General features: G+C 48.0%; 1 protein-coding gene across 2 annotated transcripts in view; it reads left to right on the top strand.

The window, feature by feature from the left end:
* Positions 1-25498, top strand: part of KPNA1 (karyopherin subunit alpha 1) — a 113860-nt gene that overhangs the window by 73360 nt on the left and 15002 nt on the right. For both annotated transcript variants that reach the window (XM_040339175.1, XM_040339176.1), the window contains 7 exons: positions 8765-8859; positions 12847-12978; positions 14489-14577; positions 15082-15181; positions 18382-18545; positions 21844-21922; positions 22737-22862. In XM_040339175.1, coding sequence (XP_040195109.1) covers positions 8765-8859; positions 12847-12978; positions 14489-14577; positions 15082-15181; positions 18382-18545; positions 21844-21922; positions 22737-22862 — 785 coding nt within the window. The remainder of the gene's footprint in view (positions 1-8764; positions 8860-12846; positions 12979-14488; positions 14578-15081; positions 15182-18381; positions 18546-21843; positions 21923-22736; positions 22863-25498) is intronic.

The raw sequence follows: 25498 nt of genomic DNA, 5'->3' as shown, positions 1-25498 counted from the left end.
CAGGAACTGGAGGCTTCTTCCCAAGAGGAATGGGGAGCTTTACCATCTGAGAAGATAAAGAGCCTCATCCACAAATACCACAAAAGACTTCAAGCTGTCATTGATGGTAAAGGGGACAATACATGTTATTAAGAACTGGGGTATGTAAACTTTTAATTTGGGTAGTTTCTGTTGTAAATTTAGATTTAAAGAGTAAACACAGTTGATTGATAATAAATGGCTTCAGCCAAACACCAACCATGAGTGACAGAAAAGTTTGTGTGTTATCATTCATATTCTCTGAAAAATGGGCAAGAAATCCTAAATTCTGCCAGGGTATGTAAACTTATGAGCACAACTGTATGTTCCAGATACACAGAACTTATGAAGATGTGACAATTCTGCCCAAAAAGGGAACCAACAGGGTCTATATAGGTATTCGGGTATTGTAGTGTAGTTTTAGTGTAGTGGCGGACATCACTAGCCAGTAAATTACATATTTCAGTAAGGTTTCTGATTAGAATCGACATGTTCCGATATTGAGAACAAGGGATCTGCTAGCAATGGGCAGCAGGGCTAACGCGCCCCCCCCCCCCCTAGCTTTCAAGCAGCGTGAGACTTCTATAGGTGTATCGAAAAAATGTACTTTGCCTCTATCCACCACTCTGAGCTTAGCAGGGTAGAGCATACTGTATACCAGTTGTATATCTCTGAGCCGTTTTTTTTTTTTTTACATGTATATAGCTGGCACGCTGTTTGAGTAGCTGCAGAAAAATCAGGATATAGAGAGATGCGATTGCCATTATACTGTAGGTCTCCTCCTGACCTCGCAGCACGCAAGATATTTTCACGATCTCTAAAGTGTAATACACATGCAATCATTGGGCGTGGAGGTGCCCCATAAGGATCCCTATGTGCCCTCTCTATGGCAAATAAACAAAAGAAGGTAGAATCTGCCATGTTATCTTTCAGCTAAATTTCCAGGAAATCTTCAGGTTGCTTACCCTCTGCCACCTCAGGAAAGCCCACAAAGCCAACAATATTCCTCCTTTGGCGGTCCTCCATATCGCCCAGCTTATGAAAGACGGTAGCAACCTCTTTTTGCAGATTTTGTGTTGTGCCCTCCATAGGGCGAGTTGTTGTATCTTCCAGATCACTAATTCTCTGCTCTGTCTCAGTGATTCTGTCTTTAACATTGTGCATGTCTTGCTTTAAAAATGACATTTCAGCTCTCATGCCATCGATATGTACAGTCAGGGTTGTATGGCATGTATAGATTGCCTTCATGATCTGCTTCAGGGAACGTTCAGTGTCCTCCCCTTGTCTCTCAGTATCAGCAAGAGCCCCCCTGAGGCAGCCTATCCAGGGAATATCACCTTCTCAGTCCACGTTTTTTTGCGGGGTAAAGGGCTTACCGCTCTGGAGTCTGTGTGTGACTGATCAGCTCCGCTGTGTGCTGCCTTCCCCGCATGTCTCCTTCACATTTCCGCCGCCATCTTGGGATCATGCAAATCTGGTCAGTCTTTCTCTGGTGGATTCCATGGGTGCCGGTTCGTATTTAACCATTATGGTACTTCCTGCCGCCTCTGTGTACCCTTTTAGCCAGCTGTGGTGTAGAATTTGTGTCTCTGACACTCAGGATAGCTGCAAGATTAATCGCCTTGGCCAGAGCTTCGTCTCACCACTGTTCACATATCAGCCACTAGCTCCACCCCCCCCCCCCCCCCCATTCCTCTACCTCTAAACATGGTTGTAAACCTCAGGACAGGAGTGAAACGTGAGCAAAGCATATCCCTCTATAGTAGGGTTGTCCCGATACTAGTATCGGTATCGGGACCGATACCAAGAATTTGCCCGAGTACTTGTACTCGGGCAAATGCTCCCGATGCTTCACCCGATACTTGTCCTGTCGGCGGTGATCAGTGCATGGGGAAATACCAGCACCGATCACCGCTGTATAGATTTTAAAGTAATTTCTCTGCTTCTCTCTACACCCCTCCCCCTGCGCGGCTTTCAGCTGCTTTAAAATCAGCGGTGATCGGTGCTTGTAACTCCCCCACACACGATCACCGCTGACTGTCCCGTGTCCTCCTCCAGCCCCCCTCCGTTTTGCTGCAGTCTGTCTCCCTCCCTCCATGTATCCCGCCGTGTATGCCGCCGTGTATCCTGTGTATGCCGCCGTGTATCCCGCCGTCTGTCACATGTATGCCGCCGTGTTTCTCTCCCCTTCTGTGCTCCTCCACCCCCTGGAAATGTCAGGATGGAGAGTGGGGTAGGAGCCGGTAAATCCGGCTCCTTACTTCTCCGAATGGACAGAGTCAGTGATTACTGACTCTGTCCATTCACATAACTGAAACATTGTAACCTGTGTTTACAAATGTTTCAGTTTATGAATGAAGAGAAGCCGCCTTCTTCTCTCCTTTTCTTTCATTTTCAGCGCAGCTGATGCTGCTGAGAAAGGGACAGGGGAACACGTGTCCCTAGTCCCTTTCCCTGTCTCAAAGGGGAGATGTCAGAGGTCTGTTAAGACCCCTGATATCTCACCAAAGCCCTCCCAACAGGGCTAAAAAATAAAAAATAAAGAATAAAAAAACAAAGAATAAAAAAACAAAAGAATAAAAAAAATTATTGTAGAAAATAAAAAAATTCAAGAAAAAACGCACTGACACGGTCCACCACCCCCCCCCCCCCTTAAAAAAAAGAAAGCATTATAAAATTATAAATACAAAAAAATGTAAAAAATGAAAAACAAATTGTTAAAGATAATAAAAAAAAAAAATACACATGTGCCGCTGTCGCATGAGATTAAAAAAAGTATCGATATTCGGTATTGGCGAGTACTTGAAAAAAAGTAGTAGTACTGACACGTTTTCCTGACACCAAGAGTTAAATGGTAACAGGGGAGGAGCTACAGTTGATTGACAGCTTCAGCTCTGTTCCAGTGTGCTTTTTGAAGGGGGGGGTGTGTCCCTTTCCTCAAATCGGTTTTTAGAGCTTTCCTCACTGATGTAACTTCAGATCCCCGCCCCCTGCTTTTCAGAGCTGCGAAATCTTGTGTAAATTCTGCACTTTGAACGGCGCCCTACTGCACATGTAAGAGCTGCTCTGCACCCTGCGAGTGGTCCTGCAACTTCCTGGAACTTGTGACGTACCCCAAGCACTTACGGGGCAGGTACGTTTGGCAAACTTCTGCTGTCAATAAAAATAAAATTACAAAGCTAAGGCCCGATTCATCACTCCAAATCCGTTCCGGATGCGTTTCTGCATGCACGTTTTTAACACATTCTGTTTTTTTTTTTTTTTTCTTCTAAATTTTCTGTCTTATTTTTTTATTTTTTTTGTAAACAAAATAAACCCCAACAGTGATTAAAAGAACGTTTCATTTGTGTAAAGAAAAATATAACAAAAAAATGTAATTTGGGTGCATTGTTGCATGACCGCGCAATTGTCATTTAGAGTGCGACATCGCTGAAAGCTAAATAATGGCCTGGACAGGAAGGGGGTGAAAGTGCCCGGTATTGAGGTGGTTAAAGTAGTTGTAAAGGCTGAAGGTTTTTTTTTATCATCATGCATTCTTCTGTGTGCTGCTCCGCCAACAAAGCCCCCCTTATACTCACCTGAGCCCCCTCTTGATCCAGCAATTTGCACAGGAGCCTCGGCTGTCTCAGGTCTCTTCCTCATTGGCTGAGACACAGCAGCGGAAACCAATGGATCCCTCTGCTGTAAATCACATCCAGTGCTGAAAGAGTGGGGGGGGGGGAGGCAGGGCACAGCCCTGTGTCTTTATGAACGCATAAACAAATATTCATGTAGCGCTGGTACTGAAACAGATCCTATAATACTGAAGTCCAAGTGGCCAGTGGGCCAAGAATAGTCTAATGATTCAGGGCCAGCCTTAGCAGGGAAGCAGAAGCGGTCTCCAGGATATGCAAGAAAAAAAACAAATGTAGGCACCTCTGAGTTAGACTGTTAAGTGTTTATTCATAAAATCACATAGTAACTTACATCAAGGTTAACAAAGAACGGTACATCTGTGGGTAAACGCTCTGCGAGACATCCCTCTCACCGGTCAGATGAAGGTAAGCTGACTTGGTGGTGGAGAGCTGGAGAGGAGGCTTGAAACGCTCCCTGAACCCCAGCGCTGGAGGGGGATGACGTCTCATGTGTAATTGCGACGCGTTTCCAAATTGGCGCACCCTGGTGGTGGGAGGAATGAGCGCTCGTTTTTTCCATCTTGAGAAAGCCTCCTCTCCAGCTCTCCACCACCACACCATCTTCCTGCCGGCCGGGAGAGCCCACAGAGCGGCTGAGGCAGCTTACATTCATCTGACCGGTGTGATGGATGTCTCGCAGAGCGTTTACCCACTCCACTGATGTACCCTTCTTTTTTAACTTGGTGTAAGTTACTATGTGATTTTATGAATACACACTTTACAGTCTAAGGCAGGGGTCTCCAAACTTTTCAAACAAAGGGCCACTTTGTCTTTCAGACTTTAGGAGGGCCGGATTGTGGCCAGCAGGGGCAGAAAATATCCCGGGTCCAGCACCGGTGAGATTAAATGTGGCCTCAGGGTTGGTGGTCAGTAGGAGGAGGAGTAGGGCTCCTATCAGTAGGTGGAATAGTATCCCATCATTGATATCAGTAGAAGAAATGGTGCCCTCTTGTTGGTGTCAGTGGAAGGAATAGTGCCTCATATCAGTTGGAGGAATAGTGCCCCACGGGCCGCATATAGGCTAGCAAAGGGCCACATCTGGCCCTCGGGACGCAGTTTGGAGACCCCTGGTCTAAGGGCTCTTTCACACTGGCGGCCCGATCAGGTCCGCCTGCCAGTTTTTTTGGCGGACCTGAACGGGCGCTCCGTGCTCCTCTATGGAGCCGCGGATGTCAGCGGTGACATGTCCGCTGACATCCGATCCGCCAAAGTGTGACGGAGGAAAAACCTAGTTTTCCATCCGTCGATCGGATCGGGTGAACACGGACACACGGTCCGTGTTCACCCGATCCCCCCATAGGGGAGAGCGGAGAAAAGACAGGGCGGTCCTTGCACAGTGTGTGAGGACCGCCCTGTCATCCGCCGGCTCAGCAGGGATCAACGGAGCAATCCCCGCTGAGAAAGCGGAGGTACACAGGGCGGATCATTACTGATCCGCCCCGTATGAAAGGGGCTTAACTCAGAGGCGCCTGCATTTTTTTTTCTTATGAACGCACAGAGAGGGCCTCAGGAGTGAGCATGCATCAGTGTCCCCATAGCAAGTGGCTTGCTATTGGGGGGGGCACTGGTCAAGGGGGAGGAGCCAGGAGCACTGGCTGGAGACCCAAGAAGGGGAAGATTGGCGCTGCTCTGTATAAAACCATTACAGAGCAGGTGTGTGGGGTATTGAAGGGGCCTTTCAGTTCGCATTTGTAGCGCTATACATGTTACTCACTCGAGGGTATTTAAAAATAAACCTGGGGGTCCGCTTTAAAGGGTTTGTGAACTCATATTTATAAGACTATGCCAACCTTTCTATTAGAGGCTGGCATACATAAGCACACTATGTAAGTGGTTTTGCAAAAAACGAGTGTTCTAAATACAGGCTTCAGGCTGGTCACATGACTCGCAGACACTTTCCAGCTCTGATCGATGTCTTCTGAGGAAGGAGCCGTGATCTCCCTCCTGACGTCGGCCCGGGAGATCACGTGGCCACTCGTCTCCTCCTCAGAATCCCTGTCTCGTAGCTGTAAAGCGGCCACGAGTCACGTGACCGGCCTGAAGACGGCTCAAAACCGGTATTTGGAGCACTAGTTTTTTAAAACCACTTGCATAGTGTACTATGCCAGCCTCTAATAGAGGGGCTGGCAGTGACAACTGTTTTTATTTTCTTTAGGAATAGCCGCGGGGGAGCAGGGCGAGGCAGACACCGACACACAGAGGGAGATGACAGGTAGGAGTGAGGAGGAGAGGAGAGGATGCAGGGACGCACTCTGACAACAGTGGTCAGGGCTCAACGACCCTGATTTTTTTTTTTTTTTTTTTTTTTTTACAGTTTAGAGGGGGGGGGCAGATTACACAGCACAAGCACTGTGCTGTGTAATCTGCTTTAAAGTGGTTGTAAACTCCCATGGTTTTTCACCTTAATACATTCTATGCATTAACAACTTAAAGGGGTGGTTCACCCTAAAAACTACTTTTTCTTATTACACTGGCCCCCCACATTACAATACGATTAAGCCTATTATCTTTTTTTTGATGCTGTACATACCTTCCTACAGCTATTCACCCGTGGCTTCCGGGTTGCGAGTCCCGCGGGAGTGGGCGTTCCTAACATGTCTGTGATTGACGTTTTGACCAAAAACGAGCTCCCCCCCCGTCGCGTAAGTCGCGTCACGGTTGGCGAAAGGAGCCGAACGGCGAGTCGGCGCTATACTGCGCATGCGCATCGCCGTTCGGCTCCTTTCGCCAACCGTGATGCGGCTTACGCGACGGGGGGAGCTCGTTTTTGATCAAAATGTTAATCACAGACATGTTAGGAACGCCCACTCCCGCGGGACTCGCAACCCGTAAGCCACGGGTGAATAGCTGTAGGAAGGTATGTACAGCATCAAAAAAAAGATAATAGGCTTAATCGTATTGTAATGTGGGGGGCCAGTGTAATAAGAAAAAGTAGCTTTTAGGGTGAACCACCCCTTTAAGACCATTATGCAGGTAAAGGACCTGGCCAGTTTTTGCGATTCGGCACTGCGTCGCTTTAACTGATAATTGCGCGGTCGTGCAATGTGGCTCCCAAACAAAATTGGCGGCATTTTTTTTCCACAAATAGAGCTTTCTTTTGGTGGTATTTGATCACCTTTTTATTCTTTGCACTATAAACAAAAATAGAGCGATAATTTTGAAAATTCAATATTTTTTTTACTTTTTGCTATAATAAATATCCCCCCAAAAAATATGTACATTTTTTTTTTTTTGTTTTCCTCAGTTTAGGCCGATACGTATTCTACATATTTTTGGTAAAAAAATCGCAATAAGCGTTTGGTTTGCGCAAACGTTATAGCGTTTACAAAATAGGGGATAGTTTTATGGCATTTTTATTAATATTTTTTTTTGCTACTAATGGCGGCGATCAGTGATTTTTTTTCGTGACTGCGACATTATGGCGGACACATCGGACAATTTTGTCACATTTTTGGGACCATTGTCATTTTCACAGCGAAAAGTGCTATAAAAATGCACTGTTTACTGTGAAAATGACAATTGCAGTTTAGGAGTTAACCACTAGGGGCGCTGTAGGGGTTAAGTGTGACCTCATATGTGTTTCTAACTGTAGGGGGGCGGGGCTGGACTTGTGACATTGGTGATCCTCTTTCCCTAGATCAGGGAACAGACGATCACTGACATTGCTACAATGAAGAAAGGGGAAGGTGTGTTTACACTCCTCTCCCCGTTCTTCAGCTCCTGTGACCGATCGCGGGACACCGGCGGCGACCCGCGGGCACGGTCATGGAGCTTTGGACCAGGTCGGAGCCACGGCTGGGCTCTTAACCACTTAACCCCCGGACCATATTGCTGGTCAATGACCGGTATTCTTCTACATATTTTTCGTAAAAGGAATCTTTATGGAGAGAGGTGGGGTTAATAAGACCCCACATCTCTCCTCCAGGCTTACAAGCATGAAATCTGTGGAAAAAAAAATCACCGATCACATGCCGACAGCCGCGATTGCGGCTTTGTTTACTTCCGGGTACCGGGCGTGACCACATAACGTCGCGCCCGGCCCTCCTGCTGCCTATAAGAATGATCAAGCGGCGGATCGTTCTTATCGTGCACAGAATCGGCGGCTGAAGACGGCGATATCTGATGCCTGTAGCTGCTCCCATCATTCAGATATCACCGCACAAAGCCCAGGACGTCATATGACGTCCTCCCTTGGACAAGTGGTTAAGGGACCAGGATCTGTATATTTTTTTTTTTTGGTTAACAAACACTTTAATGTTTTGAAAATGACTTTCTATTTCCATCTGCCACCTGCTATGATTTTTTTTATAACTTTCAGAAAAATGTAAAGGGCTCTCTTGTTGCAATCATGGTAATTGGATTACGGAAAGTTTTTTTTTTTCCTGACTCTTCATCCCCCTGCTCTTGTAATCGGCTTACTGCGCACTCCTCGTCAGACGTTTGCACAGATTGTGATCAGATTGAATGGCGTGTGGCGTTCCCTGCAAGGCAGTTCGTCTTTCGCATACGGTGTGTATTGTGTAATATTGCGGCGCCGGGGACTGATCATGTCATTGCAGTAAACCCAAAACCTCCCGCTGCAAATCCGTTTTTTGCTGCGGGTGCCCCGGAATGTTCTGTCTCATTACTTACAGAACAGAAGCAGATGATAAAGATCAGGAAAAAAAAGAGCTTTCAATGTGTAATTGGGAGCCGCCGCGCTTTACCGTTTTTGCATGAATGACCGCAGACAAAGCTGCACAGGCGTCAGTAGCGGTGGGTTGTGCGTTGTCACTGCTGTGGGGACAACCAGCTCTTTTCACACTCACATGGGAGGATGTGTCAGACGTGGTGATGTCTGCCCCCCCTCGCTCTGTAGATTAGACATTCCCGACTTCCGTGATGGTGATTGGTTCCAGGAAAAGGGGCCCAGAGGGGACCGCGACGTCTCACTGCTACGTCTAAGCCGATTATGCTGAGCCGGTCTCACATGGAGCTGTGTATATGCCTTGTATGTGTTGTCTGACACCCCCGTACCTCCAGGGGAATCCCTCTGTGTATCCTTTTACCCAGAATCCTTTGTGTTTTCACAGAACCCAATCCGCCGATAGACGAAGTGATCGGCACCCAAGGGGTGGTGGCCCGGTTTGTGGAGTTCCTGAAAAGGAAGGAGAACTGCACATTGCAGGTCAGTTTTACTGCAGCATGAATATCTATGTAGATTGTGAGATACCATTATACAATATAAAAAAAATACAAACAAGTACAAAAAAAAGAAAAGAAACGGGATATATTGACACATTACTAAAAAAACTTTTCTCGATTTATACAGAAATAAGAAATGGTCAAAAAAAATCTTTATTTTTTAACTTTAATCCTACAATTAGTATTACAGTATTAAAGTGACACTAGGTTACAAACATGTTATACTTAACTCCACTGTGCAGTTGTTTTGCACAGACTGGCCCCAATCCTCCTGTTCTGGGGTCCCACTGCGGCTCCTCCCCGCAATAGCCTCTGGGAAGCTCTCTCCAGAGGGAGTTACCTTGCGGGCACGCGCTCCCTGTCATACGTCCATAGATGCCGAGTGTATGACGTGGCCCCGCCCCTTGCATTATTGAATTTGATTGACAGCAGCGGGAGCCAATGGCTGCGCTGCTATCAATCTATCCAATCAAAGTCGGGACTCCGTGGAGAGAAGGACGTCGGGGACGCACCCACGGAAATTCCGAGCTCAGGCCGGACACTGCAATGTGTTTTTTCACCTTAAAGCGGGGGTTCACCCTAAAATTTACTTTTTGGCTAACCTATCTCTAGCCTTAATAAAGGCTTGTAGTGTTGTCATATTTTTTTTTTAAGGTGTACACTTACCTGTCTTCAGCCGCACTTCCGGGTCTTCTTCCTTGCGGGGAGTAGGCGTGTCACCCTTTCCCCCAAAGGAGGAGCTCTGCGCAATATCTCTTGGGAGTGAGTGTAGATCCTCCCCAGGAGACGATTGACGTGCGGGTCAAGCGCGTCATCGCCTTCCGAAAATATCCGACGAGGACCCGGCTCTTTACGGCGCTATACGGCGCCTGTGCCTGCCGTGTAGAGCTGACTGCGCAGGCGCAAAGTGCCGAGTCCCCCTCGGATATTTTCGGAAGGCGATGACGCGCTTGACCCGCACGTCAATCATTGATGCGTCGTCTTAGGATCGCCTACTCCCCGGGGGAGCTAGAACCCGGGTGAATAGAACCCCAAAAAATCGTCAGTACAGCTGAAAAAAAAAAAATCCAGCATACTGTTGATGTCAGCAGTATGCTGAATGTAACTGTATATAGATTTTTTAGGCTGATTAGGGTGAACCTCCGCTTTAATGCATTAAGGTGAACAAACACAAAGGATTACGACCCCTTTAATCATACATAAAATAGCCTGTACCCTGCACATACCACTGTAGCCTGAAGATGGCAGTGTGCCCATTTAAAGGGGGTGTAAAGGTACAATTTTTTTTTGTCCCTAAATATCTTCCTTTACCTTAGTGCAGTCCTCCTTCACTTACCTCATCCTTCCATTTTGTTTTTAAATGTCCTTATTTCTTCTGAGAAATCCTCACTTCCTGTTCTTCTGTCTGTAACTCCACACAGTAATGCAAGACTTTCTCCCTGGTGTGGAGTGTCGTGCTCGCCCCCTCCCTCGGACTACAGGAGAGTCAGGACGCTCAATAACACACAGCTCCTTTCTCAATCTGCAACGTAGTGAGCGTCCTGACTCTCCTGTAGTCCAAGGGAGGGGACGAGCACGACACTCCACACCAGGGAGAAAGCCTTGCATTACTGTGTGGCGTTACAGACAGAAGAACAGGAAGTGAGGATTTCTCAGAAGATATAAGGACATTTAAAAGCAAAATGGAAGGATGAGGTAAGTGAAGGAGGACTGCACTAAGGTAAAGGAAGATATTTAGGGATTTTTTTTTACCTTTACAACCCCTTTAAATGGGCACACTGCCATCTTCAGGCTACAGTGGTATGTGCAGGGTACAGGCTATTTTATGTATGATTAAAGGGGTTGTAATCCTTCGTATTGGTTCACCTTTAATGCATTGCAGTGTCCGGCCTGAGCTCAGAATTTCCGTGGGTGCGTCCCCATCGTCCTTCTTTCCACGGAGTCCCGACTTTGATTGGATAGATTGATAGCAGCGCAGCCATTGGCTCCCGCTGCTGTCAATCAAATTCAATGATGCGAGAGGCGGGGCCAAGTCATACACTCAGCGTCTATGGATGCCGAGTGTATGACAGGGAGCGTGCCCGCAAGGTAACTCCCGCGGGAGAGGGCTTCCCAGAGGCTATTGCGGGGAGGAGCCACGAGAGCCGCCGTGGGACCCCAGAAGAGGAGGATCGGGGCCAGTCTGTGCAAAACAAACTGCACAGTGGAGGCAAGTATGACATGTTTGTTTAAAACAACAACAAAAAAATGGTAACGTAGTGTCACTTTAAATCTTCATATGATCACTATGTCTTCACTAAGATGGTGATCACATGATCTGTAACCTTTCTGATTGGTTCTAGGTCCGGAGCTGTCAGTGAAAGTCCAAACTGACAGATAACAACCATGCACAGTGTTGGCTGCTAACTATTGAAAAGGGAAAAGTAGATTAAACTGGAGCTAAACCCATCAGTTTAACAGTGGGGGAAAAAACTGTTACATTCCTAGTTTTGCTCATTTGCTTGTGCTTAAAGCGGCGTTCCGCCCCCAGCCCCCCGCCCCCATCCACTCGCTTGGCACAGCATTTGATTGACAGCAGCAGGAACCAATGGCTCCCGCTGCTATCGATCTACCCAGGGAGAAGGAAGACAGCGACGGGAGCTGCTGCTCTCATTCATGCACATCGCTGGATTGGATCGGGCTCATGTAAATATAGGGGGGGGGGGGTTGGAGGGATTTTGCAGCACAGAATGTTTTTTACCTTTATTGCATTACGTTGAAAAACCTTAAGGTTTTAGAACCACTTTAAAGCTGCCCATCGATGGATCAAAATTTGTCCGGTTCAAAAGAGACTGACTGAATTTCAATCCATCTTTGGCCGCTCCCGCTCGATGGAAGTCAATGTAACGATCGACTTCTGTCCAATGGACTCTTAGAAAACTTTTATCAGTCAGCGACTGCAGCTGGACTCCGACATCGCAGGACTCCTACTGTCAGAGGAGAACGGCGCAGCAGGGAGTATTTCTCTATCCACCTTGCGTGTGTGAATGGGGGGGGGGTCCTAAAGTTATTAATGTGCTTTTGTCAGCTTTCAGCCTAATTGTCAAGCCATCAAATGGCCAGTGTCATAGCTGATCACATGTGCAACACCATGGCAACTGCAGAATCAAACAGAGGCTAAAGATAGCTGCCTCCTTGGCTGTAAAGGATTAGAAGGTTTAGTTCCACTTTTCACTCTGGAGGACATTATTCGGCTTTCCGATCATGTGATCACTGTGATTGGCCGCCCCAGCCGTCACTGTGATGATTGGCCGCCCCAGCCGTCACTGTGATGATTGGCCGCCCCAGCCGTCACTGTGATGATTGGCCGCCCCAGCCGTCACTGTGATGATTGGCCGCCCCAGCCGTCACTGTGATGATTGGCCGCCCCAGCCGTCACTGTGATGATTGGCCGCCCCAGCCGTCACTGTGATGATTGGCCGCCCCAGCCGTCACTGTGATGATTGGCCGCCCCAGCCGTCACTGTGATGATTGGCCGTCACTGTGATGATTGGCCGCCTACCCAGCCATCGCTGCGATTGGAAGATGATTCTACCAGTGACCGGGAGCTGTAGGTGATAGCGGGGTTGCAGTGCTGGGGGCACACAATTGAGCGCGCTCCCACCACAGAACGGGTACTCTTATATGTGGCAGCATGGAATAAGGCTCACCCTGTACTGTCACATGTATGCGTACATCTGGTGGGAAGGGGTTAAATCTAATATGTATAATGATTGTTTCACACAGATATTTGTTTAATTGATCAGAAGTGATTAACACCGTAGCCAAAATCGAACAAGCGCTCACCTAATCGATTAAATATGTGGGGGGTCCTCTGGTTTTGAAATTTGTATTCAGTTCCATCAGTTAAGTGGCATTGTTTTTCAGCTGTGGTGAGGACGTTATTTGTGTGACTTACTTGTGATAACTGAACTCATTTTGTTTCCCTCAGTTTGAAGCGGCATGGGTACTAACGAACATCGCCTCAGGAAACTCCCTGCAGACCCGAATAGTGATCCAGGCCGGGGCCGTCCCCATCTTCATCGAACTGCTCAGCTCAGAGTTTGAGGATGTACAGGAGCAGGTAATGCACCACCAACCCCCCCCCGCCCCACTGTGCCACGTAACGCTGTGCCACACCTGACAGCACCCAACACCATCACCATTTCACAGCAACACTTCTCTGTCCTGTTACCTGCAGCTGTACCACACCTGGCGGCACTCCTTTCCCCAACAACGTCATCCCTTATTATCAAATTCCTTATTCCGATGATCGTCGTCTGACTCCACCGCTGTAGTCTAATGGTCGGCCATCTTGTTTTTGTTTTAAAATTGGGATCCCTTCAAAGCCTGGACCCGGCTGATTGACATCAGCTGACAGTGGACATTAGCCCGGTGTCGGCTGAATACAGTTTACAGGGGTGCAGACTGAATTTGCTCTGACTGCTACACATTGGTACAATGTATCAGTGTTTGTTTATAGTTTAGTGAGCACTGATGATGCGTATTTTTTGGTCCATCAGCGGTATCAGAGGTGACCGCTGATCGGTGTATTCTGGCGGGGGGAGGGAGTTGCCCCCCTTGTCAGAACAAAAAGGCACAGCAAGGGAGATCGCCGCACCAACATTGCTTAGTTGGTATGCCGGCCTCTCAGCCCACTGGGGGTGAACGAAAAAAAAAAAATTTACGTTTGTACCTAGCCTTACAAATTTGTGGCACAGGACTGACTGAACAGTATTGGTTTCCTAAAAAGCACAATAAGGCCGCTTTCACACCGAGGCGTTGGGGGCGTCAGCGGTAAAGCGCCGCTATTTTTAGCAGTGTTTTACCGTCTTTTTTGCTGTGATTTTCGGCCACCGGCGGGGCGCTTTTAACCCCCACCAGCGGACGAAAAATGGTTAAAATCTTCCACGGCGGCTCTTTGTCTGCGGTTCGGCGGCGCTGCCCATTGATTTCAATGGGCAGGGGGGTTTTAGGAGCAGTGTATGCTTGCCCTTCGGCTTTCACATTGGGGTGAGAGGAGATGCGCTTTACAGGCGCTATTTTTACTGCTATAACGCCTGTAAAGCGCCTCGGTGTGAAAGCAGCCTAAGAGCTGTTTGCTTTATGACTTTTCTCCGCCATTCCCTCGATATCTCATTTTCTCTTTTGCTCTCTCGCGCGCACTTTCTCTCTCTCGCGCTCTCTCTCTCGCGCTCTCTCTCTCTCGCTCTCTCTCTCGCGCTCTCGCTCTCTCTCTCGCGCTCTCTCTCTCGCGCTCTCTCTCGCGCTCTCTCTCTCTCGCGCTCTCTCTCTCGCGCTCTCTCTCTCGCGCTCTCTCTCTCGCGCGCGCTCTCTCGCGCGCTCTCTCTCTCCGCGCGAGAGAGAGAGCGCGCGCGCGCCTCTCTCTCGCGCGCGCGCGCGCGCTCTCTCTCTCTCGCGCACGCTCTCTCTCTCTCTCGCGCTCTCTTGTGCTCTCTCTCATGTACGTTTCAGCTTGAGCTCTTGAACTCTGTAAACAGGTTTAGATCGCTGAGAATGCTTGAGTCCTGCAAATCCTTTTATGGCTCCCATGATGGTAAACCTAATTTGTATCTGTGTATTCTCTCCCACAGGCGGTGTGGGCTCTGGGGAACATAGCAGGAGACAGTACAGTGTGTAGAGACTACGTTCTAGACTGCAACATTTTGCCGCCTCTCCTTCAGTGAGTACATTGTCCTCTATACATTATTATTTATTCCCTCCCCCCCTATTCATTGACTTTATAGTAAGGACCAGTATACTTTTATGAAATATCCTGTGTTTAAAAGTGAATTTGCAAAGCTTAGAAGGGATATTTATTCACAGAACGCGCATGCTGTGTAAATGTACCAGTAAATTATATCTAGTGTATTATATCTTTATATCTAGTGTATTATATCTAGTGTATTATATCTTTATGCCTAGTGTATTATATCTAGTGTATTATATCTAGTGTATTATAGCCTTGTAGAGTCATTACATTACACCTTTCTATTTTCCCCACATTTATGTGGCAGTACAATTATAGGAAAGTGTCATTGTGGATGTTCTGTTCTCTCTTTTACATTCGGGATAGCAGGCTGAACCACAAGCACCACTTTGCTATAGAATCTGACAGTATAACATTTCATTGGTGATTTATGTCTTTTATACCCACATTGTGACCCTCCTCATATCTCCTCTGCAGGTTGCTTTCTAAACAGAACCGTCTCACTATGACCCGGAACGCAGTGTGGGCTTTGTCTAACCTGTGTCGGGGGAAGAATCCGCCTCCAGATTTTGCAAAGGTCTGTAATTTTTTCACTGCTGAAGTGTTAACAGAAAATATTTCAGATTTCTTGCATATGGTTGCCTCAACTCCATGTTTAGAGAATACATGTAGCGCTCCCCCTAATTCACCCCTCCTAGCACCTTCCCAAATCCCCCCCCCTCCTAGCGCCTTCCTAAATCCCCCCCCCCTCCTAGCGCCTTCCTAAATCCCCCCCCCCCCCCTCCTAGCGCCTTCCCAAATCTCCCCCTCCTTGCACCTTCCCAAATCCCTCCCCCCTCCTAGCACCTTCCCATATCCCCCTCCCCCCTCCTAGCGCCTTCCCATATCCCCCTCACCCCTCCTAGCGCCTTCCCATATCCCCCTCCCCCCCCTTCCTAGCATCTTCCCATATCCCCCTCCCCCCCTTCCTAGCACCTTCCCAAATCCCCCCCTCCTAGCACCTTCCCAAATCCCCCCCCCTCTAGTGCCTTCCTAAATCCCCCCCTTCTAGGGCCTTCCTAAATCTCCCCCTTCTAGTGCCTTCCTAAATCTCCCCCTTCTAGCGCTTCCTAAATCTCCCCCTTCTAGCGCCTTCCTAAATCTCCCCCTTCTAGCGCCTTCCCAAATCTCCCCCTCCTTGCGCCTTCCCAAATCTCCCCCTCCTTGCACCTTCCCAAATCTCCCCCTCCTTGCACCTTCCCAAATCTCCCCCTCCTTGCACCTTCCCAAATCTCCCCCTCCTTGCACCTTCCCAAATCTCCCCCTCCTTGCACCTTCCCAAATCTCCCCCTCCTTGCACCTTCCCAAATCTCCCCCTCCTTGCACCTTCCCAAATCTCCCCCTCCTTGCACCTTCCCAAATCTCCCCCTCCTTGCACCTTTCCAAATCTCCCCCTCCTTGCACCTTCCCAAATCTCCCCCTCCTTGCACCTTCCCAAATCTCCCCCTCCTTGCACCTTCCCAAATCTCCCCCTCCTTGCACCTTCCCAAATCTCCCCCTCCTTGCACCTTCCCAAATCTCCCCCTCCTTGCACCTTCCCAAATCTCCCCCTCCTTGCACCTTCCCAAATCTCCCCCTCCTAGCACCTTTCCAAATCTCCCCCTCCTTGCACCTTTCCAAATCTCCCCCTCCTAGCACCTTTCCAAATCTCCCCCTCCTAGCACCTTTCCAAATCTCCCCCTCCTAGCACCTTTCCAAATCTCCCCTCCTAGCACCTTTCCAAATCTGCCCTCCTAGCACCTTTCCAAATCTGCCCTCCTAGCACCTTCCCGAATCTCCCCCTCCTAGCACAAATCCACCCTAAATCCCCCCTCTCGGGACAACCCCCCTCCTACTCCTAGCACCTTCCCAAATACTGCCTCATAGCAAACTCCCTTCCGCAAAAAAAGTTTTATCCCTATTGTGGGGTCACCAGTACGGTGTTTGTAAATTGAAATCCTATCCCCTCTCAAGCGTCTCTTCTCCAGAGAGAATAAGTTCAGTGCTCACAACCTTTCCTCATAACTAATATCCTCCAGACCCTTTATTAGCTTTGTTGCCCTTCTCTGAACTCGCTCCATTTCCAGTACATCCTTCCTGAGGACTGGAGCCCAGAACTGGACGGCATACTCCAGGTGCTTGTAGAGCGGGAGAATTATAATTTTTTTCTCTGGAGTTAATCCCCTTTTTAATGCCAATATTCTGTTTGCTTTGTTAGCAGCAGCTTGGCATTGCATGCCATTGCTGAGCCTATCATCTACTAGGACCCCCAGGTCCTTTTCCATCCTAGATCCCCCCAGAGGTTCTCCCCCCAGTGAGTAGATTTCATTTGTATTTTTGCCACCCAAATGCATTATTTTACATTTTTCTACATTAAACCTCATTCTGCATGTAGTTGCCACCCCATTCATTTGATCCTTTTGCAAGGTTTCCATATCCTGCGGAGAAGTTATTGCTCTGCTTAGCTTAGTATTGTCCGCAAATACAGAGATTGCACTGTTTACCCCATTCTCCAGGTCCTTTACGAACAAATTAAATAGGATTGGTCCCAGCACAAAACCCTGGGGGACCCCACTACCCACCCCTGGGAATGGCCCAGTACTCCATTTATCACCATCCTCTGAACTCGCCCCTATAGCCAGTTTTCAATCCCTGTACTCCCCCTATGGTCCGTTTCAGTGGACCTTACTTTGTACAGTAAACGCTTATGGGGAACTGTGTCCAATGCTTTTACAAAATCCAGATACACCACGTCTACGGGCCTTCCTTTATCCAGATGGCATCTCACCTCCTCATAGAAGGTTAATAGGTTGGTTTGGCAAGAATGATTCTTCATGAATCCATGCTGATTACTGCTAATAATACCGTTCCGATTACTGAAATCTTGTATATAGTCCCTTATCATCCCCTCCAAGAGCTTACATACTATTGATGTTGGGCTAACTGGTCTGTAATTCTCCAGGGATGTATGTTGGGCCCCTTGGGAAGAGTTGGAACACTGATAGTGAGCCAGGTCTTCTCATCCAACACCAAGACCTGGGGGCGAAGCTCCTGCTGCAGGAGCTGGAAGACCGGGGCGCTCCCGAGTCCTCTACGGACCTGGCTGAACGTCAATCATCAGGGCGGCTCGAGGAGCTCGGCTGCAGCGACAGAGGTCGCACACATCCTTCGGTGGGCCGAAAGGTTCCGCTCTGTCGGCCGTGTACATTCCGGGAGTTCAGAATTGGCAAGCCGACTTCCTAAGTCGCACAACTCTGGATCAAGGGGAGTGGTCTTGATCTCACATGGGCACAGAATCCCACACACACCCCCTCCAAAATCTCGTGGAAAACCTTCCCAAATCAGTGGAGGATGGTATAGTTCCAAAAAGGGCCAACTCAATAATAATCCCCCTGGTTTTGGAATGGTATGTGCTTGGTCGTGTGTCTACAAACTTTTAGCTATATAGTGTATCTTGCATTAGTTTGAACTACTACAAAACAAATTCATAGTACAATGTCACACAAATGACTCGAAGATCATTCTTATGATTTTGTTGTAGAGCAGTTTGCAGGAAGAGAGGCACTCTGTGTTGCAGTAGTCCTCATCTGCTTTATCCTTGTATTTAGGGGTATTTTCTGCATGGCATCCTCCCTGTCTGTGACATTCTTGTCTAGTTTTCAGCACATGGAGATGGATCTCCTCATGGTTCTGGCACTATAGTCTGTGTTGACCTGATAATTGTCCTCTGTAGTCTGAATACTGTGCTGTATCCTACAGGTATCTCCATGTCTGAACGTCCTGTCCTGGCTTCTGTTCGTTAGTGACACAGATGTCCTGGCTGATGCCTGCTGGGCCCTGTCCTACCTGTCTGATGGACCCAATGAGAAGATCCAGGCCGTCATCGATGCTGGAGTGTGCCGGAGGCTGGTGGAGCTTTTAATGTAAGAAAATCTGATCTTCAGGTGCACATACAATTCACCCTTCTACGTTCTTGGTGGTCCTACTCGCTCGCGGTACAATTATGGTCCTCTAGCACAGGGTTTCTCAACCTTTTTACCTTGGAGGAACCTGTAACGAAATGTCCCACACTCTGCTTGAGTGCTTTCGTCATATACCACTTCCTCCAAGTCTGCATATAGATATCAGATATTCCAACCACTATCCACAACAAACAAGACGATACTCGTTTGTTTGCTCAACATGAACTGTTTATTAGAACCAAAACAGTTGAGGAGGTGATTCCTACCTCCTGCTCATATTACTCGAACAATACACCTGTAACCAGAAACAGAATTAACATGAGCTAATTAACTAATCCCTTTAAAGCAGCTGATGTGACTCCGTACCCTTCTGGGCATTGTTATGATTAATCAGGATTTCACTACAGTTCAGACTTGTTGTCACCGAGCTTCAGACAGTAGATTATACATTATTATAAGTATAAACACAGGACACCTTCACACAATAGCAGGAGCTCAAGCAAAAGTCGGCCCGTCTCCTACATTGTACAGAGGCCAATGTGATCAGCTCTCTCACCTAACATGTTGGGCCAGATTCTCAAAGAGATACGACGGTGTATCTCCTGATACACCGTCGTATCTCTGAGTTAGGCCGGTCGTATCTATGTGGCTGATTAATAGAATCAGTTACGCATAGATATGCCTAAGATCCGACAGGTGTAACTGTGTTACACCGTCGGATCTTATTTGTAATTTAAAAATGGCCGCTGGGGCGTTCTCGCTGATTTACGCCGAGAATATGTAAATCGGCGAGATACGCCAATTCACGAACGTACGCGTCCCCGAGTGTTTTTACGACGTTTACATAAGGGTTTTCCGGGCGCATAGTTACCCCTGCTTCTATGACGCGCAGCCAATGTTAAGTATGGCCGTCGTTCCCGCGTCAAATTATTTTTTTTTTTATGTCGTTTGCGTACGTCGATTCACAAAAGCGCTCGATGCAAGTTACGCTCACGCCGAAACCAATGACATCCTAGCGACGTCATTGGGAGCAATGCACGTCGGGAAAATTTGCGGGCGGCGCATGCGCATTTAAATCGGCGCGGGGACGCGCCTGATTTAAATACTACACTCCCCCTAGCCGCGGAGTATGAATTCCGCCGGGGGATTTACGATCCGCCGCCGCAAATTTGGAGGTAAGTGTTTTGTGAATTACCCACTTGCCTCTAAAACTTGCGGCGGCGGATCTTAAATCAGATAGATCACGCGGATCTAAAGATCCGCTGATCTATCTGAATCTGGCCCGTTGAGTTCAGAATCAAACAAACCAAGAATAGTCTTTACGTATATCCTGGGAGATATTGTGGATAAATATCACTGTCCCATTTTAAGTAATCCAAGACATATTTTCTCAGTCACCCTTTGTGTGGCTTAGACATAAAAGGTGCATGGGGAGCTGAAACAAGAGTTTCCCAACCTTTCCAAGGCAAAAAGTCTTAGATCTCGGGGGGGGGGGGGGACCCTGAAAAAAAAAAATTCAGATCTACAACTCGCAGAACATCGGTGTGATCAGCGAGCTGCTGTTATTACAATTATTTTTAGAAATAGCATTAACCACCTCCTGCCCGCGGTATAGACCAATGATGGTGGCAGGGTGTTCTCTTGTTCTAGGATGAGGTCCTATGACATCATCCCTCTTACCGTGCTTGCGCACTCATGGGGGACAGCGCCGATCTGTGACGCGCCATGTCCTTGGGACACAGCGCATCCCCAATCTTGGTAAAGAGCCGATGACACAGCTCTTTACCCATGTGATTAGCTTTGTCCAATCGCAGCTGATCACATGTTAACAAGGAATAGTGTGAGGAGAAGAGAGCCAATCGGCAGCATTTTCTCACAGGGGAGATCTTCACAGATAATCGGGACACAGATCATCCGTGCCCTGATTATTAGTGCAGCCCCATTAGTGCCCATCAGTGATGCCCATAAGTGGCGCCCACCAGTAATGCCCATAAGTGGCGCCTACCAGTGATGCCCATAAGTGGCGCCTACCAGTGATGCCCATAAGTGGCGCGCCTACCAGTGATGCCCATAAGTGGCGCCTACCAGTGATGCCCATAAGTGGCGCCTACCAGTGATGCCCATAAGTGGCGCCTACCAGTGATGCCCATAAGTGGCGCCTACCAGTGATGCCCATAAGTGGCGCCTACCAGTGATGCCCATCAGTGGCGCCTCATTAGCGCCCATCAGTGAAGGAGAAAAATTACTTATTTACAAACATTTTTAACAGTAAGAAAAACTTTTTGTAAAAAAAAAAAAAATGTCAACAAAAAATAAAAACCCCAGTGGTGATTAAATACCACCAAAAGAAAACTATTTGTCTCAAAAAAAAATGTCATATGAATACAGTGTAGCATGACCGCGCAATTGTCATTCAAAGTGTGACAGCGCTGAAAGCTGAAAATTGGCCTGGGCAGGAAGGGGGTAAAAGAATGAACAGGTAATTGTTAAGGGCTATGAAAGGAGGTAAAACATGGAAATAAATTACCGTATATACTCAAGTATAAGCCGAGTTTTTCAGCCCATTTTTTTTGCGCTGAAAATGCCCCCCTCGGCTTATACTCGAGTCACCTTTTTGCGCCTGATCTCCCGGACTTTGGGGACCTGGTACCGGCCGGTCGTAGGTCCCCTGGACCCCATACTGGGCACACATGTAGCCCCCCTTCCTCTACAAGTGTGCAAAGTTTGTTGGCCGAGGAAGTACCCCTTACATAGACTCACTCCTATGTTAAACAGTAATTTCTCCAGTGATTTTGGGGACCCGGTACCGGCCGGTCGTAGGTCCCCTGGACCCGGAACTTGGCACACATGTAGCCCAATTTCTTCTCTACAAGTGTGCAAAGTTTGTTGTCTGTGGGACCTACGACCGAGGAGCACTGATTTTTCTAAACCCGGGCACCCCTTCCATAGACTCCCATGTTAAACGTCAGTCTAGGCATGGGCACGGTGAGGCATGCGCATGGGCACGGCGAGGCATGCGCATGGGCACGGCGAGGCATGCGCATGGGCACGGCGAGGCATGCGCATGGGCACGGTGAGGACACCCAAGGCTTATTCTCGAGTCAATACGTTTTCCCAGTTTTTTGTGGTAAAATTAGATGCCTCGGCTTATACTCGAGTATATATGTAAGCGTTTTATAAGCTGAAATATATATATTGCACATATTGATGGGGTTTTTTTTTGGGTAGAGGAACACTTTAACATTTGATGTGTTTTCAGGCACAGCGATTACAAAGTGGTGTCACCGGCTCTGAGAGCAGTTGGAAACATTGTGACGGGAGATGATGTACAGACACAGGTAAGGAATAGATTTTCTTTGTACAGCGCTCAGACTCCTCAGAACCAATCAGATTCATTTTAAAAACAAAACACTGCCCTGGATTTGTTTGTTTTTGTTCTGTGGATCTCTTTACTTCACAGAAACATGAAACCAGTTTAAAAACAAAAGTGAAACTGCAGACACATTATATGATTGATTTTTATCTATTTTTAAAAGGAATCAGTTAACTTTTATGTCGCTATACCCTGTAAACAGTCATTTCAGCAAAAAAAAATGTTTTCCTTTAGTGACCCTTTAACCCCTTCCCGACCTCCTCATGTACATATACGTCAGCAGAATGGCACGGACAGGCACATCCACGTACCTGTACGTCCTCTGCTAGACGTCAGCGATCTTGTGGCCGTTTCCATGTTGGTTGTGGGCATGAGAAGTCCAGATCCTGGATTTTCCTAGAGAGGTGCATGCTGGGATTTTTAGGCACAGTAATGCCCAGAGACTCCTGGGAAATGAGTGTCATTTCCCAGGAGGGAATGGGGTTTTAGGACAGGAAGTTGAAACACTGCAGACTACGAAATCTGCCTCGTAACAGCCATAAAGTAAGTAAAAAAAACATTTTTTTTTTTTTTTTTACATTAAAGGCAAGCTGTTAATAAAAAGTTTATTTTTAGTGTGGAACTCTGCTTTAAGTACAGAAGATTGTTCAAAATTCTGCCCCTCCAGCATCTACAAAACATTGAATTATGACTTTGTAGTGGAATGATCATTTTATCACACAATTATTGTGAATGGCTTGTGCCTGATACATCTCTATTGTTCTCTGTCTGGTTCTCAGGTGATTCTGAACTGCTCAGCGCTGCAGAGTTTGCTGCACCTTCTCAGCAGCCCCAAAGAGTCCATAAAGAAGGAGGCTTGCTGGACGATATCCAACATCACCGCAGGCAACAGGGCGCAGATCCAGGTGAGTTAGTAAAGCGCAGAAAATTTTATAATTTTTTATTTATTTTTTTGTCAGATGATATTCTTAATTTAAATATTTCTAATCACTTGCCGACCGCCTAACTGGGAAAATATGTCACTACGTTTTAATACTGGGGTTATGGCTGCAGCTAGATACCATAACTAGAGGTCGACCGATATTTGACCGTTTTGGATAAATCGGCATCGGCCGATTTTTATCCAAATTAGGCTGATATTTCACATGGCCGCTAGCGGTGCCACGGCTCCGGAGCTAGGCCGAAGCCGCGGCCTTTCCTGAAGCTGTGACCGCGGCGGCAATCCGCGGATTGCTGCCGCAGGTCACAGCATTAGGAAAGGCCGCAGCTTCGGCCTAGCTCCGGAGCCGCAGCCATCTTGGTACACCCAGCGCGGTGGCCCTCCTCTCTGTTTACACCCACAGAGGAGGAGGGGCCTGCGCTTGTGGGACACACCACTCTCTGGTGTCTGTACTACGGGGGGGGGGGGGGTGCTGTCTATACTGTAGGGAGAGGAGGTCTGTACTGAGGGGTGCGACACCATTTTTTTTTGCGCCAGTGCAAATTAGTGCCACTTACCATCCAGTGCCAATTAGTGCCACCTTCCATCCAGTGCCAATTAGTGCCACCTTCCATCCACTGCCACCTGCCAGTGCCTACTTAAGCCATCAGTGCCACCTGCCAATGCCAACCAGTGCCATCTGCCAGTGCTAACTATTGCCATCCAATGCCACCTGCCAATGCCAACCAGTGACATCTGCCAGTGCTAACTATTGCCATCCAGTGCCACCTGCCAGTCAGTGCCAATCGGTGCCATATGCCAGTGCCATCTGCCAGTGTCAATTAGTGCCACCTGCCAATCAGTGCCATCTGCTAGTACCATCTTTCAGTGCCATCCAGTGCAACCTGCCAGTACCAATAAGTGCCACCTGCCAATCAGTGCCTTCTGCTAGTGCCATCTTCCAGTGCCATCCAGTGCCACGAGCCAGTGCCACCAACAAAAATAAAAAAAATTGTCCCCAAAAATCGGCATCATATATCGGCCATCGGCTGCCCAGATTTCTAAATATCGGCATCGGCCAGAGAAAAACCCATATCGGTCGACCTCTAACCATAACCCCAGGATTAAACATAAAAGTAGTGACATATTTTCCCAGTTAGGTGGTCGGCAAGTGGTCAGAAATATTTAAATGCACCATAAAACGTCCAAGAAAAAAAAATGCCGGGTTGTGCAAGTCCAGGATACGCACACAGCTGAATGATTAGAGGGATGCGCAAACCCCCTTCCCTTTTCTTGGCACAGATGGAATCACTATGGTCGGTTTATATGCCAGTAGGCACTCCCTGACTTTCTTATTAGAAAAAAAGGATTTTTGTACTCACCGTAAAATCCATTTCTCTGAGTTCATAGACGGACACAGCATCCTTTGACCTTAGGGTTATGCTTCTTCCTACCAGGAGATTTAGGCAGAATTCTACAGCACTTAAGGTGTTAAAAACTTTCCTTCATGCCGCTCCTCCCAGGGGGCGTGGCTCCCCCAGGCATAACCCCCACTCTGCTTCAGCAGCCTCAGTTCGTAACAAGCAGTACAAACAAAGGAGGGGTGGGTGCTGTGTCCGTCTATGAACTCAGAGAAATGGATTTTACGGTGAGTACAAAAATCCTTTTTTCTCTTTCGTTCATAGACGGACACAGCATCCTTTGACCTTAGGGACGTCCCCAAGCAGTGTCAAAAAAATTCGAGGGGTGGGAAAATAACACAGCAAAAACAGGTTACACCCCAAACAAAACCGGAGTTACTCAACGGAGGAACTCCAACCTTAAACTGCCGCCTGTAACACCCTGCGGCCGAAGGAGGCATCAGAAGATGCACTCACATCCACCTTATAAAACTTTGAAAAAGTGTGGAACGACGACCAGGTCGCTGCCTTACACACCTGTAACACAGAGGCTTGGTGTCGGAAGCCCAGGAGGCCCCGATCGCCCTGGTCGAATGCGCCATGACCCGAAAGGGAGGCGCCCGCCCCTTCAGGGCGTAGGCCTGAAGCACAACCTGTCGGATCCACCTGGAAATGGTGGCCGACGAGACTGCCAGGCCCATACTGGGACCGGACACAGACACGAACAGCGAGTCCGACTTCCGGAACGGAGCTGTCGCCGACAAGTAAACTCGAAGGGCCCGAACCACATCCAGAGAATGTAAAGAGGCTTCCTTCGGGTTCTTCGGCTGAGGACATAATGATGGAACAACAATGTCCTCGTTAATGTGAAAAGGCCGAAACGACCTTCGGAAGAAAAGAGGGCTGCGGGCGCAGCACCGCCTTATCCTGATGGATGACCAAGTAGGGGGCCTTGCAAGACAAGGCCGCCAGTTCAGACACTCGTCTGATAGAGGTAATAGCTACCAGAAAGATCACCTTCTGCGACAAAGTCAGCAAGGGGATCTCCCGAATGTCCTCAAAGGGGGCACGCTGAAGCGCTGAGAGGACCAAGTTCAAGTCCCAAGAAGGTAGCGGAGGGCGCACCGGGGGGGCCACATGCCGGACCCCCTGCACAAACGTGCGAACCAAAGAATTCGCTGCCAAGGGACGCTGAAAATAAACAGCCAGAGCAGAAATCTGA

Source organism: Rana temporaria, chromosome 2 (assembly GCF_905171775.1).
Source record: "Rana temporaria chromosome 2, aRanTem1.1, whole genome shotgun sequence".
In the NCBI taxonomy this organism is placed as follows: Eukaryota; Metazoa; Chordata; class Amphibia; order Anura; family Ranidae; genus Rana; species Rana temporaria.
Note: the sequence above shows the minus strand (reverse complement) of the source record. Positions and strands in the feature narration are given on the sequence as shown.